This window comes from Colletotrichum orchidophilum, assembly GCF_001831195.1.
Source record: "Colletotrichum orchidophilum strain IMI 309357 chromosome Unknown Scaffold_26.1, whole genome shotgun sequence".
Classification (NCBI taxonomy): Eukaryota; Fungi; Ascomycota; class Sordariomycetes; order Glomerellales; family Glomerellaceae; genus Colletotrichum; species Colletotrichum orchidophilum.
Window position 1 is genome coordinate 142,357 of NW_019172982.1, and position 16,592 is coordinate 158,948.

The 16,592-nt window shown below is 15.0% G+C and overlaps 2 protein-coding genes across 2 annotated transcripts; both read right to left on the reverse strand.

Moving 5' to 3' along the window:
* Window positions 1-10,303: 10,303 nt before the first annotated feature.
* Window positions 10,304-10,507, reverse strand: CORC01_04098 (uncharacterized protein; the record flags this gene model as incomplete). The annotated part of the gene is made up of 1 exon (XM_022615746.1): window positions 10,304-10,507. A coding segment is annotated over one exon (204 nt), but the record flags the coding sequence as incomplete, so codon positions are not given.
* A 452-nt stretch (window positions 10,508-10,959) lies between these two features.
* Window positions 10,960-11,109, reverse strand: CORC01_04099 (uncharacterized protein; the record flags this gene model as incomplete). Its single annotated transcript, XM_022615747.1, has 1 exon — window positions 10,960-11,109. A coding segment is annotated over one exon (150 nt), but the record flags the coding sequence as incomplete, so codon positions are not given.
* Window positions 11,110-16,592: the final 5,483 nt, after the last annotated feature.

The following is a 16,592-nucleotide window of genomic DNA, read 5'->3' on the forward strand; positions in this document are numbered from 1 at the left end:
TAAAAGGCTTTTATTTTTAAATAACTAATTTAAATATATTAAATTATTATATTATTTATTTTATTTTTTTAAACTATATTAAAATTAAGTTTATAAAATAATAAAATTTTAGACTAAACCGTTATTATAAAATATAAAAAGCATATTAAAGTTAAAAAGCGGGCTATAATATAATAAATAATATATTTATATTAAAAAAAAGAATTTTCTTTAAATAATTAAATTACTATTATATTCTTATTTATATTTTTAAAATATAAAATTATATTAAAACCGTAATATTAAATTTTAATTTTTAATAAGCATATTTTAAAACCGATATTAATATAAAACCTTTTTATAATAATAACGTTTTTTAAAACGAGGTTTTTAATATTAAAATTCTTTTTATTATAAAAAGTTTTTTTAAAAATTTTAATATTTATTTTTATAATATAAATATAAATAATACCCGCTTTTATAAAAAAATTCTTTAAATAAAATTTATAAAAACTTTTTTTAATAAGGCTTTATTATTAATTAAATAATTCTTTTTATAATTATTATAAACCGTATTATTTCATAAAGCGTAACGTTTTTTAAAAAATATTAAGAATATTAAAAAGCTTATAAAACTGCTTTTTTATAATTTTTTATTATTATTAAAAATATTAATTATTATAATATTTTGAAATAGTTTTTTAAATAAGTTTTATTATCTTTTTAATTTTTTTAATATATATTTTTAATATTATTAATTAATTACTTTTTTTCTTAATATTTAATCTAAATATAATTAAAAAATAATAATATAACTCGGTTTTTTATTTTAATTATTTTTTATTTATAAGCCTTTTTATATATTTAAATACTTTTATAAAAGCTTTTTAAACTTTTTTATAATCTTATAAAAATTAACGATAACTTTCTTTATATAAATAAATTTTAAATATTATTTCTTAATTATTAAATTTATCTAAGCGTTTTTAAAAAGTAATAAAAAAGCTAAGGCTTTTATTATTATTTTTTAAAAACTAATTCTTTTAATAAAAGATTTTAAAGATTTATTTATATTTTTTTAAAATTAAAATAGGGCGTTTAAAATTTTTATTTATAATAAGTTTATTAAATATTTATATTATTTAGGTCGGTATAAGGCGGGTTTTAATAATTTTAAAAAGGCTTTTTATTATTAAAACTTTTAAACCTTAAGTATATTATAAGCTTAAGATTACTTATATACTTTATATTAATTAAAATAGTAAGTAATTAAAAAAACGTTATTTTAAAAAGCTTTAAGAAGTACGTTATTATATTTTTTATGGATTATTAAAAGAGTTATAAACTTAAAAAGTATTAAATTAATTAATAAATAAAAAACAACGTTTTTTATTAAAAATAAAAATTTTAAATATATAATAATATTATTTAAACTTATAAATATATTAACTTTATTTTAAATACATATTTATTAAGCAATTATTAATTTATTAAATACATATTATATTATATATATAAATAATATTTTTAGTTTGTTTTAAAATAAAAGAATAATATATAAATAATTTTAAACAAATTTCTAATATTTGTAACGATTTTATTTATATATTTAGCTTAGTAAATATTATTCTTATTAATAAGAAACAGAATTCTTTAAATATATAATTTTCTTAAGAAATATATTAATAAATAAATAAAATACGAATTATTATTAAATAAAAGCCGCTTTTTATATATAAAAGAATTTAAATATTTTTAAAATTTTATAACTTTTATAAAATATTTATTTTTAAATATTTAAAATCGTAATATTTATAATAACTTTTTTAAAAGAAAAATAAATTTAAAAAAAATTAATTTCTTTATTAATTTATTATTATATAAAAAGCTTTTAATAAATTAAAAATCGCTTTTTTTTAATCATTATGTTTATTATAAAGACTTTTTTAATAAAATAAAAATTAAAATAAATATATTATAAAACGTTTTATTAAGTATTTTATTATAAATAATAAAAATATAATAGCGTTTTATAATATATTTTAATTAAAAATTTATTAATATAAAATAAAAATAAACGACGAGATAATAAAAACTTTTTATTATTATAAAAAACTTAGATTATTAAATACGTTATTTATAAAATATTTTAAAAAAGTTTATTATATTTATGAATTATTAAGCTTTTTAAAACGTAATTAATACGTCGGTATGAAATTTTTATAAAAAGCTTATTAAATAAATATATAAATTATCAATATTTAATTTTAATATTTAATATTAAATAAACGTAACGAATTTAGTTAATAAGCTATTAAAAAGACCAAATTATATAAAAAAGAAAATAAATTATAAAAACATATTATTAACTTTTATTAATAAACTAAGCCTTATTAATAAATTATTATTAAAAGTTTAATAAAAAGTTTTAATATTAAAAAAGAAATCCGAAATAATAAGAGTATTTATTTTTATAATATGAACGGTTAAAAATATAAGTTTTATATTTATAATTCAATAAGTATTTTTTAAATTAATTATTTATATTATAAATATTATAATAATTATTATTTATAATAAAATAAAATAATAAAAAACTAAATTTAATAATAATATATTAAAAATAAAACGTTATTAAAAGCTAAAATAAATATCTTAATATAATATATTTTTAAAAGAATTATAAAAAGATTTATAAAGTAAGAAATAATATTATTTTAATAGCTATTTAATATTTTAAAAAATCTAATTTAAAACTTTTAAAATAAAAATAAAAATTGTTAAATATAAGTAATAAAAGTTAATAGGTTAATTAATAAAAAAAAGGCTATTATTAAAATGTTAAAAATATTTTATTTTATAAAAAGAAATTAATTATTTTAAAAAAGGCTTTTTTATAAAAAGAAATCCTTTATTAATATCATAATAACTTAAAGTCAGGGTATACAAAAATAAATAAACCTATAGATTTTATTATAAAAACGTTTTTTTAAACGTTAAAAAATATATAATAAATTACGAACCGTAATAAAAAACATATATTTTATAATATAAATTATATAAATAGTTTTTATTATTATTTATGTTAATATATTTACTTTAAAAATTAATTTAAATTTTATTATAAAGTTCATATTAAGTTTTTTTAACGACGGTACTAAATATAATGATATTTTTATTATAATATATAAACTAACGAAGTTTCTAATATTTTTAGAAATTTAAAAAAACATTACGGCGTTTTAATTAATATATTATTTACATAAAAATACTAAATATAAATTCAATGTATTTAAAAAGATAATTAATAATAAAAATAAATTTATTATTAACCGTTTTTAAAAAAAATCTATAAAGAAATAAGCTATACACCGTCGATTATTTATTATTTATTATTTTTAAATAGATAGATAAATAAAAAAAACTTATTAAATATTAAAAGAATATTTATTTATTTATACTAAAAGCTCGTTAAATAGGCTATATAACTCCTAAAAGCCGAATTTATATATAATAATAGCTAATACTTAATAACCGGAGTCTTATTAATAAAACCGCTATATAATTATAATTTTAAATATATTAAATACGTTTTTTTAATTTTAAAAATTATAATTTAAAATATTAAAAAAAAATATATATATATATAATAAATTTAAAATACGAAACGTAAAAATAATAATAAAAGGTAGTTAAGGTATAAATAAAAAAATATAATTAAAAATTTAAAGTTTAAAAATAAAAAGTTTAAAAATATTATTTAGGATAAGTTATTAGTTTATTAATAAAAAGTTTTTAATTTAAAAATAAAAAGTTAATACCCCGTTTTATATAAATTATAATTACTAAAAAGATCGGTTTTTAAACTTATTAAGTTTATTTTTTAAAATAATATTAAAAAATATATAACGTTTTTTTAGTAATATTAATTAAATTTTAAAACACTTACCGAAATATTAATAATATAAATATAAAATTACCGAAGTTAAAAAACGATTTAAAAAAATAAGAAATAAAAAAAATTATAAATAAATAAACTTATAAAAACTAAATACGTTATTTAATTAAATAGAAAGGTTAATTAATAAAATATAATATATAAAAGCTTTTATTATATTTAATTAATATAATAAAAAAGGTCTAAAAATTTAAAAAATAAATATATAAATTTTATAATAAATAAGACGATTAATAAATAATACGTAGTTAAAAATAGTAATATAATAAAAATAATAAATATATACCGGTATTATAACGAAAAGAAATTTTAATAACATTAAAAATATGAAACTTTTTTTTATTAATTAACCGGTCGATTTAAATTAATTAATAAAATATAGCGACGTTTGTATTTATAAATAATATCAGTTTTAATTTTAATATACAAAGCGGCGATACGACGAGTTTTATTAATATATTATTAAATATTTAATAAGTTACGCTATTTTATTTAAACATTATAACGATCTATTAAAAATAAAGAATTAGTACACGGGCATAAACAATTAATATACGGGCATGACTCTAACACAGGCATGACAGCTATACACTGTCATTAGCCTAAAAAAATATACAAACCATAGATACTTCGTCCTAAAAGCAGTAAAGGCTCCTTTACTAATATTTTTTTATCTTAATATATTTATTTAAATTATTTTATATTAAATTATATTATATTCATCTTTGACTTCTATACACTTTAAATCTTTTTATTATAATATATAATAAATAATAAATTAATATTGAATTTTATTAAAGCCCTATTTAGATAATCGCGTCTGTTAAAAGACGGCCTTATTATTATTACTAATTAATATCTCTTATTCGTACCTCCTTTTTTAAATACTCGTTTATAATACTTATTTATTAACTCATACTCTTATAGATTTCCTTATATTAAATTATTTATATAATTTTTAATAAGAAGGGGCCGTAAATAATTACCCGTCGGTAATATTATCTTTATTATTTAATGTTATTTTATAATTAATTTTAAATATTTTAAAAAAAATATACCTTGGAATTTATTGAAATATTCCGAATTAGTTTTAGTATATTAATAAGTAATTAATACTTTATCTTTTATATAGGACTACGTAAACCGTAACTCTTAGTTTTAAATTATATCCTATATAATATTAATAAATCGGTATAAATAATTTAAGCTATTAAAAAAATAGCTTTTAATATTATTATTATTAAACCCGGTCTTTAAAATAATATAAATACTAAAATTTTGATATTTTCGAATATAATAACGAGCCTATTAAGTTTTAATAGGAAAACATATCCTGTAAAAATAATAAAATATTAATTATTAATTATTAAACTTTTTATAAAGATTATTTTATATTTTTTTAAAAATAACTTCGATTTTAATAAAAATAATAAGCTTTTATATTATAAAAACTCCGTAATATATATAGAAAATTCAATTATTAATAAATATATAAATATATATTTAGTCCTCGTTGCTTAATTCTATTATTAATATTTTTAAAAACTTGATATCGTTTTTATAATCTAAATTATTACCGGTACCTTTTAGCTGTTTTTTTTTATTTATTTTTATTTAGCTTTAAATATAATATTAAAATTAATATAATAAATATAAAGCTATTATTATATATTAGTAAATTCGTAAGCTAAGGCGGCCTTTATTTATTTATTATAATCGGTAATAATAATATTTAATAAGCGAATCGAATATTAATTAATTAATTAACGGATATTTTTTATAAAAAACTAGAACCTTTTTAATCTCTTATTATTTATAAGGCCTAGTATTATTTTAAAAATAAATTTAATATATATCTAATTAATAATTTAAAATAGCGGAAGTTTGAAATAATTCGTATTATATATATTACTAAACTAATTACTTCTAAAAAGCGCCTTTATATTAAAAAATGAAATAGGAAAATTTATATTAAGCTAATAAGCCGATTAAGCTTATTATAAACCTACTTTATAATATAAAACACTTTTAATTTATTAAAAAGCTTTATTAAAAGGCTATTAACAAATAACTATTTAATTTTTATTTATTTATAAAAGCTTTAATATTATAAATATCCCGTTAAATAAATATAGAATTTAAAAATTATTCTTAAAGAATAATATAAATATTACGGGCCTTAATATTAATTTAGCGGCTAATAGTTTTAATAGCTCTTTTAGTTAATAATATAAGCTTTTAATATAAAGGATATATTAAAAAACTAAGGCTTAGCCCGTAGTTATATTAAATATACTCGGTTTTAATATAGTATTATAAAAGCTAAGCGCCCTTTTTTTTTATTTTAATAATAATTATTTATTTATAACTATATTTTTACGATTTTTATTAACGTAACCCCGTACCTTTAATAAGCTATAGTTTACTAAAGCGATCGTATTAAAATATATATTTTATTTTTTGATTTTTATATATATATTTATATTAACGAATAATACTAAACCTATTTTTTTAATAAATATATTAATTTGATTAAATAAAACGTTAATTATAAGTTCTAAATTACCGAAAATTTATAAATCTAAAATTAAATTAAATAAAAGCGAAGACGAGTGTTAACTTAAAAAATAAAAACCTTATAATAATAAAATTATTAAATTTATTTAAAAATTGGTAAAAGGATATTTTAAATAATAAAAAAAGAGTATAAAAGTAAAAGTAATAAAATAAATATATTAAATAAGTATAATAAATAACCTTATTTTTATCGCTATCATCGAACTTATTTAAAAGAATTAAAAAGTTTTTTAATTAACTATTACCTTTTTTTTATTACTTTTTTAATTAAACGTAATATAAATTTAAACTCTTTTATAAAAATAGTTTATATAAGTCGATACTTTTTATTTAATAAAATAAACTTAAAAATAAAATATGAAAAAAATAGACCGTATTTTAAGCTAAGTATTAATATAATAATTTAATAAGTTTAAATAGTTATTATTAAAAATATCTTATAAAAAAAGATTTTATAATTATTTTATATTTTAATAAGTGCCGTATCGTTTTTAAATAAGTTATATAATTAAATAATTTAAAAAAACCGGTTTAAATAAAAAATAAAAGTATTTTTAAATATATTATCGTCGCTAAGGTTATAATAATTATTAATATTTATATTTGAATTATTAATTATAAAAGGTCGCGAGGTAAAAAAATATTTATTATATTACCGTTTTAAATTAAGCTTATTATTTAAGCTCGAGCTCTTAGCTAAATATAGTAAGTTACGCTTTAATAACGAAGGGGCGGATTTAAGTATAAGAGATCTTAATATAAATAATATAGTAATAAAGCCTTAACTAAATAAACGACGTATCGTAATTATATATTAAAAGAAATCTTAAATATTTTAGGTAGGACCGGTGGAATTAAAATAGAGTAATAGCTTTTTTAAGCTAATAATAGTATATAGCTATTGTGCCCGTGTAAGAATCATGCCCGTATATCAATTCCCTAAAAATAATTAATATAATTATTAATAATAATATAATACTTTTTAAGAAAAGCGTAATAATTAATAAAATAATAATCGCTATTAGTATTCTTTTTAAATATATTAAAAGAAAGTGCGCTAAGCATAAAAAGTTAATTAAAAATATATAAAACGAAAGCGTTTATAACTATAAATAGAATGGAAAACAAATACTTTTTAAAATAATTATTCAATAATATAAAAATAATAAAAGCTATAATAATTTTATTTAATTTATTAAAAAATATATTACGACGGGGGTTAACGTTTAAGGGCGGCTTAATAAAATTAATATAATAATATTTATCAAGAGTTTTAATAATAGGGTTATAAAGACGGGGCGTAAAGGGATTTTTTTTTAAATCTTTTTATATTATTTTTAATAAAATTAATATAGTGACGCTTAATAAAAGTTTTAATAATAAGGCTATAAAGATAAAGCGTAAAAGGATCCTTTTTCTCTAAATCGTTTTATAATATTTTTAATTAACTTTATAATTAATATAAAACGTTTAACAAAATTGAATATAAATGTAGACTTTTTAAAAAGAAAAGGATATAATAATAATATTAAAAACGATAATATTAAAAGCTATTAATAGTATTAAAAATAATAATATTAAAAATAAATAAATTAAAATTGTTATTATAAATCTCGTTAAAATTATTAAAAACGGCGGGAAAAGGTTATAAAATAAATTAATAAACGATTATTAAAAAGTTATTATTAAAATTAACAATAAAGTTATTTTAAAGTGGGCTATTAACATTTTAATTAAAAAAAAGGTTAATAATAAGGTTAACGAAAATATTATAAAAACTTAATTTACCGGATTTAATAAAAGATAATTCGTTATTAAACGAATTTTTTTTATTAAATATAATTTAATTAAATAAACCTAAGCTAAAAGCCTTATATTAATATTTAAATACCGGCTTTTTAATAACGGTATTATTATTAAAATCGGATTCTATTTAATACTTCGCGAGTTTTTAAAAAGTTTAAATATAAATATTATAAAAACTAAAAACGGAATTAATAATTATTATAACGTAAATTAAAATTAAATTATTAAAATAATCGATAATAATAATATAAAAAATAATTCAAATTTCGAATTGTAATAGCAAACGAATATTTTTGTTTTTAAAATTTTAAAAATAAAACTTATTAATAACGAATCGGTTAATGTTTTTTTATAAAGCGGAAATACGATTATTATTTTAGAAATAAATTAATTATATAAAAATAAACCGGTTATTAATCTTTCAAAAATTAATTATCATACCGGCCTAAATATTAATTAATAATAAATATACGTAAAAAGCTTATTAAATAAATTTATAAATATTTAAATTAAAAATATTAAATACTTTTTAATAAATATTGTTTTTTAAATTATAATTTATTTAAAACGCGCCTTATTATTACGGCTAGCTAGTCGTAATAAGGTTTATGTTAATAGAAATCAGGGCTACGATACTTATAAATAATAATCGTTATTAGATTAGTTTTAAAAAGGCTATTATTTATAAGTCGTAAAATAAAAAAGCTTTAGTAATTAATCGTAATCTTATTAAATAGGTTTTTAATAAAAATAATTAAAAGCGATCGTAAAATCTAATACGAAATTAATTATTAAAAAAGCTATAGAAATTTATTTTTAATCCTAGCTCGTAGCTATTTTATTTATAAATCCTAATTATAAATATATCTTTTATTTATATATTTATTTAACGGTTTTTATATTCTTAGGATACGGGATCCGTTTAATTAAAAAACGGACTTTATATACTAAGCATATAAAATTCTTTATTTTATTATTATATAATTTATTTATAATTTTTTTATTCCGTAAGGATAATATATATATTTCTATATCCTATATTATATATAATATAATAACCGCCGTAAGCCTACGGGGTAAATCCCTAGTCTTATTATATATATTAAATCGTAATATTAAGTCTCTTTTTTAAAAGTCTAGTCTTATAGACTTATAAATACGCGTTCGTTACCTAAATTTATAAAGTAGTTAATTATATTTATTATTATATATTAATATGATATTAGGTCGTATTAAAAAACATATTTTGAATAAATCCAAATTAATAATATTTCGAAGTATTTATAACGACGTTTTTAATCGTTTTAATTTTAATAATGTTATATTTTATACTTATTATTTTCGTATAAAACGTACTTACTAAATAATTAAAAACGCGAAGACTTATTAAAGTTATAAGAATTTAAAATATATTTATAATAGTTAAGTCGTATCGTTGAGTTGTGAGTATATATTCTATTTTTTATTATTATTTATTAAATTAATTAATTATAATAAAAAGATTAAGCGATTAGTATTAGAAATAGGAAAAGAAAGAAGAGTAAGTTATTAATATTTTATTAAATCTTTATAAAAAACTAGCTCGGATCTAGTCCGAAGTTACTAAAGCGGCTAGTCGTTTTACTTAAATTCGTATTATTTATAAGAAAATAAAGGAGTATTATATTAAAACCTTTATTTAAAGAATATAAGAGTTAGAAAAAAAAAACATCTTTTTAATATTAAATATTTATTAAAGATAAGTAATAAGCGATTTTTAGGTTATTAGTATTTTTAATGATCTTTTTTAGGGCGATTATAGGTTTAGCGAAGAGTTTTAAGGGTTAAGTTTATTAATTAAAGTTAATTTTTTTAATAATTATAAAAAAGTTATTAAAAATATTAAAGGTTCGTAATAAGTTTTTATATATTATTTTCATATTTATAGTCTTTCTATTTAATAAAGAATTTTTATTATCTATTTTTAATATAGTAATCGATAATTTATTTAACTTCGTATTTTAGTTTATTAAGTTCGATAATAATACGGTCTTTTATATATAAGCCCTTAGGTACCGGCTTAAGAAATAAAATATAAAAAACTAAATAGTATCGTATTATATCTAAGAGTTTTAGTTTAAAATTAATTAGTAAAACTTTTTTAATAATTTCAAAAAGTCTAAATTTTTTATAATCTAACTTATTATTTACTCGCTTCGTTTTAATATTATAATAAGAAAAATATATTTCATCTCCCTTTTTTAAAATTAGTTTACTAATTTTAAATTTATTAGTATATTTTTTATACGTTACGGTATAAATTTAAAATCTAAAAAGGCTTCTTTTTAAATTTTCTTAAATTTATTTACGTTTATTATAGCTTTTATAATTTATAATCCTTTACGTACTTCTCTATATATAATTAATTAAAATCTATAATTAAAATAAAAAAAGGAGTTTTTTATGTTTTTATTAACTACGCTATTATATATAAACTAGGCTATTAATAATAATAATACCTAGTTATCTTAATCGTAATTTACATAATAATAAAAGTATATTTTAAAAATCTAGTTTATTTCTTTTATTTTTTTATTGGTTTATAAGTAAAAAAGGGTCTATAATTTATAATTTATATTAAATTATAAGATTAAAAATCTCTAAAACTTAATAATAAATAGCTTATTTTTATTAAAAACTATTTCTTTAGGTATATTATAGTTAATAATAACTATTTTAAAGAAAGTATATACTAATTCTTTAATATTACTTACTTTTTTATATAATATAAAATAAAAAAATTTAATAAATCGGTCGACGATAACCAAAATATTATCGTATTCTATATTTATTAATAATTTTTTAAACTTTAATAATTTAATAATAAAACCTTAAAAAATTAAGTATTATATTTTTAATAGTATTAATAGTAGTTATAGCTTTTTATAAGGCTTATAAAAGCTATGTTTATTTTTTTTTAGATATTATAATTTTTAATAGTTTTAATAACTTTTGCTTTTATAATAGATTTATTATAATATTAGTAAATCCGGTTTTATATTTTTATAATACTTTAATAACCGTATATTTAAATATTATAAATTTTTATAATAAGCTTAAGAATTATTTTTTTAAATAAGTTAATATTAATTCTTTTAGTTATTATAAAGAGTTTTATAATAGGTATAAAATTATTATTATTATTATATTTAAAGATTATTTATATTTCCTTAAGGATTTTAACTTTATAATTAGGTCGTTTATTAAAAGCGTCTATTTTATTATTTTTTAAACCTTTTTAATAAATAATTTAAAAATTAAACTTTAATAAAAATTCGCTTTATTTAATTTATCGTTTATTTAAATTTCTATTTATTATAAAATTCGTAAAGTTTTTATAATTTATATAAATAATAACTTTATATTTAGGTTTTAAAAACTATAGTCTTTATTTTTTAAAAGTTTTAATTATAACTATTAATACTTTATTATAAATTTATTAATTTAGTTTTATTTTATAGAATATTTTAAAATAAAATATATAAAAATAAAGTACTTTTTATTAGTCTTGTTATTTTAAAATAGCTCTTATAGCGAAATTTAAAATATTAGTTTTGATTTTGAATAGTTTCTTTAGGTCTAAAATTATAATTATTAGTTCCGAAATAATTAAGTTCTTAACTTTATTAAAAGCTTTTTTATATTTTTTATTTTAAATAAAGGTCGTATTTTCTTTTATTAGATTATTAAAAGGTTTAATAATATTAGCGTAGTCCTTAAGGAATTATTAATAAAAATGAATAAATCTTAATAATAATTATATATTTTTAATACTAATAAATATAAATTAGTCTTTAACTATTTTTATTTTAAATATTTATATATAAATTTATCTTAACGTAATTATATAATTAAAACAATCTATTTTTTATATATAAAATTTATATTTATTAAGCTTAGTAAAAAGCTTTATATTTTAAAGTTTTTAAAATATTATATAAACGTATTTTGTATATATTTTAAAATTAAAAGAAAAGATAAAAATTTCGTTAAAATAAACGATTATAAAAATATCGACGTACTTTTTAAATATATAATTAATTATTATTTAAAATATAGCGGGTGCGTTAATAAGTTCGAAAAGTATAATTAAATATTTATAAAGTTTTTTATAAATTCGGAATACCGTCTTTTATTTATTTCTTTTTTTAATTTAAATTTAAATAAATATTTTTTTAAAGTTTATTATAATAAATTATTAGGCTCTATATAATATTTCTTTAAGTTTTATAATAAAAAGTAATAAATAGTAATTCTCTTTAATAATTTTATTAAGTTTTTTATAATTAATTATAAATCTAAGCTTTTTTTTTATTTTTTTAAAATATAAAAAAGATTAGTATTTTTATTAAAGAGGATAATAATTTAATATAACTTTTTTTAAATTTATTATTAATATACTCGTTAAATTTATTATATTTTAATAGTCTTATTTTTTTTAAAGTAAATAGTTTTATATAAATTTTATATTTTTTAAATATAATTTAAAATAGGTCCGATCTTCGATCGTTCGTATGAAATATAAATATTTTAATAAGTTCTATTATTTTAGTAAAAGCGATATTTTTAATTTATTTTCGTTCGTTCAATATTACGTAAGACTTATTTAAAAAAAAATTTAAAATCGTTTAGTAATTAAATCTATTTATTAAAATTAGCCGGTTTTTTAATTTATTTATAAGTTATATTATTATAATTATAAGATTCTTAGGATAACGTCGGTATTTTTAATCTTTATAATATCATATTTTAATTATTTTAGTTAATTATTAATATATATCGTAAAGTATATAGTCTTTTAGTTAATATATACGTCGTTATATTTAATTTATTTTCTTTTTATTATTTATAAAATATATAAGTTTATTTTCTATATTTATAATAAATTATATTTATTTACTATTTTTAATAAAATAAAGATTTTTTAAACGCCGCTATTAATAATAAGGCTTATATCGTATTTATTTATTTGGAGTTTAATTTATAAATATTATTTATTAAAAAGTATTATAAAGTATAAGAATTTATTTATTTTAGCCGTTTTTCGTTATTTTTTTACGATTAATATATTTAATTTTTTAATATTTCGAAGGTTAATACCCGTTCTTTTTTATAAGCCGTTCGTAATTAATTATTAAATCAGGACGCTTTTATTTTTTAATAAATAAATATAATATATTAATAATATCGTAAATATTATTTAATTTTTTATTAATAAGTTCCTTCTTTTTAAGAAATAATTTATAATTTTTAAACATTTTAATATTAAATAATATATTTAGAATATATTAATTATATAGGTAATTCTTTAGGTCCTTAGTAAGTTAATCTAGTTCTTCTTAAAAGCTTATAGATTCTAGCTATTTTAATTACCTATTTAAATTAGCTTCCTTTTTAATAATAAAGTCGTTAATATTGAATAATATCCTATAATTAATTTTTAATTAAGCTCGTCGTCGAGCGACGTCGCGAGGTTCGTTTAAATTATAAAACGATTATTAACTTATAAGCTATTCGTAATCCGATATTTAAACATTATTTAAAAAGAAGTCGTAATTTAGTCTCTCGGTATTAGAGTTTATAAACGTATTATTAATAGTTTCTTTATTTAAATTATTTATCTTTATAATATCTTTATTAATTATATTATTTATATTTAATATAAATATAAAGGTAAGCTTATATAAGGTTTTTTTATTAAATATAAGAAAGTTTTACTTTAAGCGGAGCATATTGTCTTTCATTATTACTTTAAGTTATTTATTTATTCGTTATTACAAAATAATAAAGACTATCTTTATAATTAAATATTAGGGAATATAAGCGTTTATTATATAATAAGCCTCGTTTAGTTCTTTAATACGTTACTAATAGTACTCTTTTAATATCTAAGGTTTATAAATTAGATTTATTTCTTTATCGATCTCGTCTTTTAATTAAAAGAGGTCTTCCTTCGTTTTAGCCTTTAATCGTCTTTAAAATCGTTACTAAAATAAAATAAATATTATTTTTATAGCTAATCGTTTAATCGATTGACCAGCTTTATAATAACTAATTAAAATACGGATATAGTTTTTATTATAATCCTCTATTATTAAAAAACGATATTTATAATATTAAATTATTTTATTAAATACTCGTCGTATTATATAAATAGTTTTATATAGAATCCGTACTTTATAAACTAAAATCTCGTTTTTTAACTAAAATAAATCGTTTTTAGTTTTAATTATTATCCTTTTTTTTAATTTACTTTTTATTATCATAAAGGTTTACGCTTATTTAAAAAAATTAATAGGTTATATTTTAATTATTTTATATATTATCGATAATATTTAGATATATTCTTTATTATAATTTTTAATAATTTTAAAACGTTAAACTATTCTTTATTTATTTATTATAATAAAGGTTCTATTAAAAGGTTTTTTAAAGTATTATCTTAATTATTTTTTATTATTTTAGTAAATAAGGTAATTATTATCGTAATATATAGTTTAAAAAAGTAATTTATAAGGTACTTTTTTAAAAGTAATATTAATTTATTTTTTAAAAATAGGTTATTATTAAATTTATTTAGGTTATTTATAATCCCTAGCTATATATTTTAGCTTATCGTAATTATAATATTTAAATTCTTTTTTTTAATAATATTAATTTTATTTTATTATATTAAAGTTTATAAGTCCGTTATATTATTTATAAATAGTAGTTTATTAAAAATTATTATTCTTATTATATTAATATTTTTAATTAAAATTATATTCAAGTTATTATTAATATTTACGTCCTAAGTTAAGTTCCTATCGTCGTTTAGCTTTTTTTTTATTTTTTTTATAAAAACGGTTATTGATTTTAATTATAAGTTTAATATATTAAAAAAAATCGTTTAATTCGTTAATTTTAATAAGTTCGTCCTTAACTTTATTTTTTAATTTTTAATAAAATATAAAAATCTTAATATCGTTAGTAAGATTAAATTAAGTATTAAATTATTTAAATTTAATTAAATAGTCCTTTATTAATTTAATTTATTGAAGTTATAATATATCGCGCTTAGCTTATTATTTCTTATTTAAATTTTAAAAAAATAATTTAAAAACTTTTTTAAACTTTCTAAAATTATAATAAATATTTTATGTTTTAATAAAGTATTTATTAAAAAACTCTTTTTAAAAATATTATTTTTAAAAAAATTCGAACTATTTAAAAGCTTATTTTTTAAAAAAGTTAATAGTATATATAACCTTTTTAATTTCGTTATTAAAATCTTTTTAATAAAAGTTCTAAAAGTTTTTAATTTAAATTAAATTCTTTTTTTAAAATTCTAAAAGTATTATTAAAAGTAATAAATATATTAAATTTAAGTTTTTATCGTCCTTTACTAAAGGAGGTAGTAATAATATTAGCGGCACTTTGAAACGTATTTATTTATTTAGTAAATTCTAAAGCCTTATTACGTTTAATATAGAATTTTTTAAATATAGCGTTAAGTAATCTTTATATATAAGCGATATCGTGGTCGTTTTTAGTTTAAATTTCTATTAACTAAGTAGTAGTAGTGTTAAGGAGGTCCGTCAATTTTTTATTATATTAAATATTCTAGTTAATAACCTTAACGTATATATATAGCGAGTCGCTTATTATAGCGAGTCGCTTACTTTCCTTCCCTTCTACACTTTTTATTTTAATAACTATTTTTCTTTACGTACAATTATAGATTTCTTTTTAAATAAAAATCGTATTATTTTTATATTATAAGCTATTAAAAAAGATTTAAATTTATTTATACAAAAAATAGCTTTTATTTATAATATCTTAAGAATAATATTTTACGACCGACGTATTAGCTTATTATTTTAATATAAAATTTATATAAATTTAAAAAAAATAACTTTTTTAAAAAATACTATGATTTTCGAATAAGTTATTAATTTAATTAATTAAGGATTTTTATTATAATTTAACGACGTACGAAATATAGCCGATTATTCTTTTAATAAATATAACGTAATACGTATTGGATTACGATAAATAAAATATTTTATACGACGCTAATTATAATTAAAAACGCGTTTTAATATAGAATCGATTATTAAAAAGTATTAAATAAGGATTTTATAATTATTTAAACTTAGTTTATTTTTGTACGAAATACGATTATAAAGTATAGAATATACGATTATAATATTTAGAATTTTAATAAAACGGGCTTTTTAATAAGAATATTTTC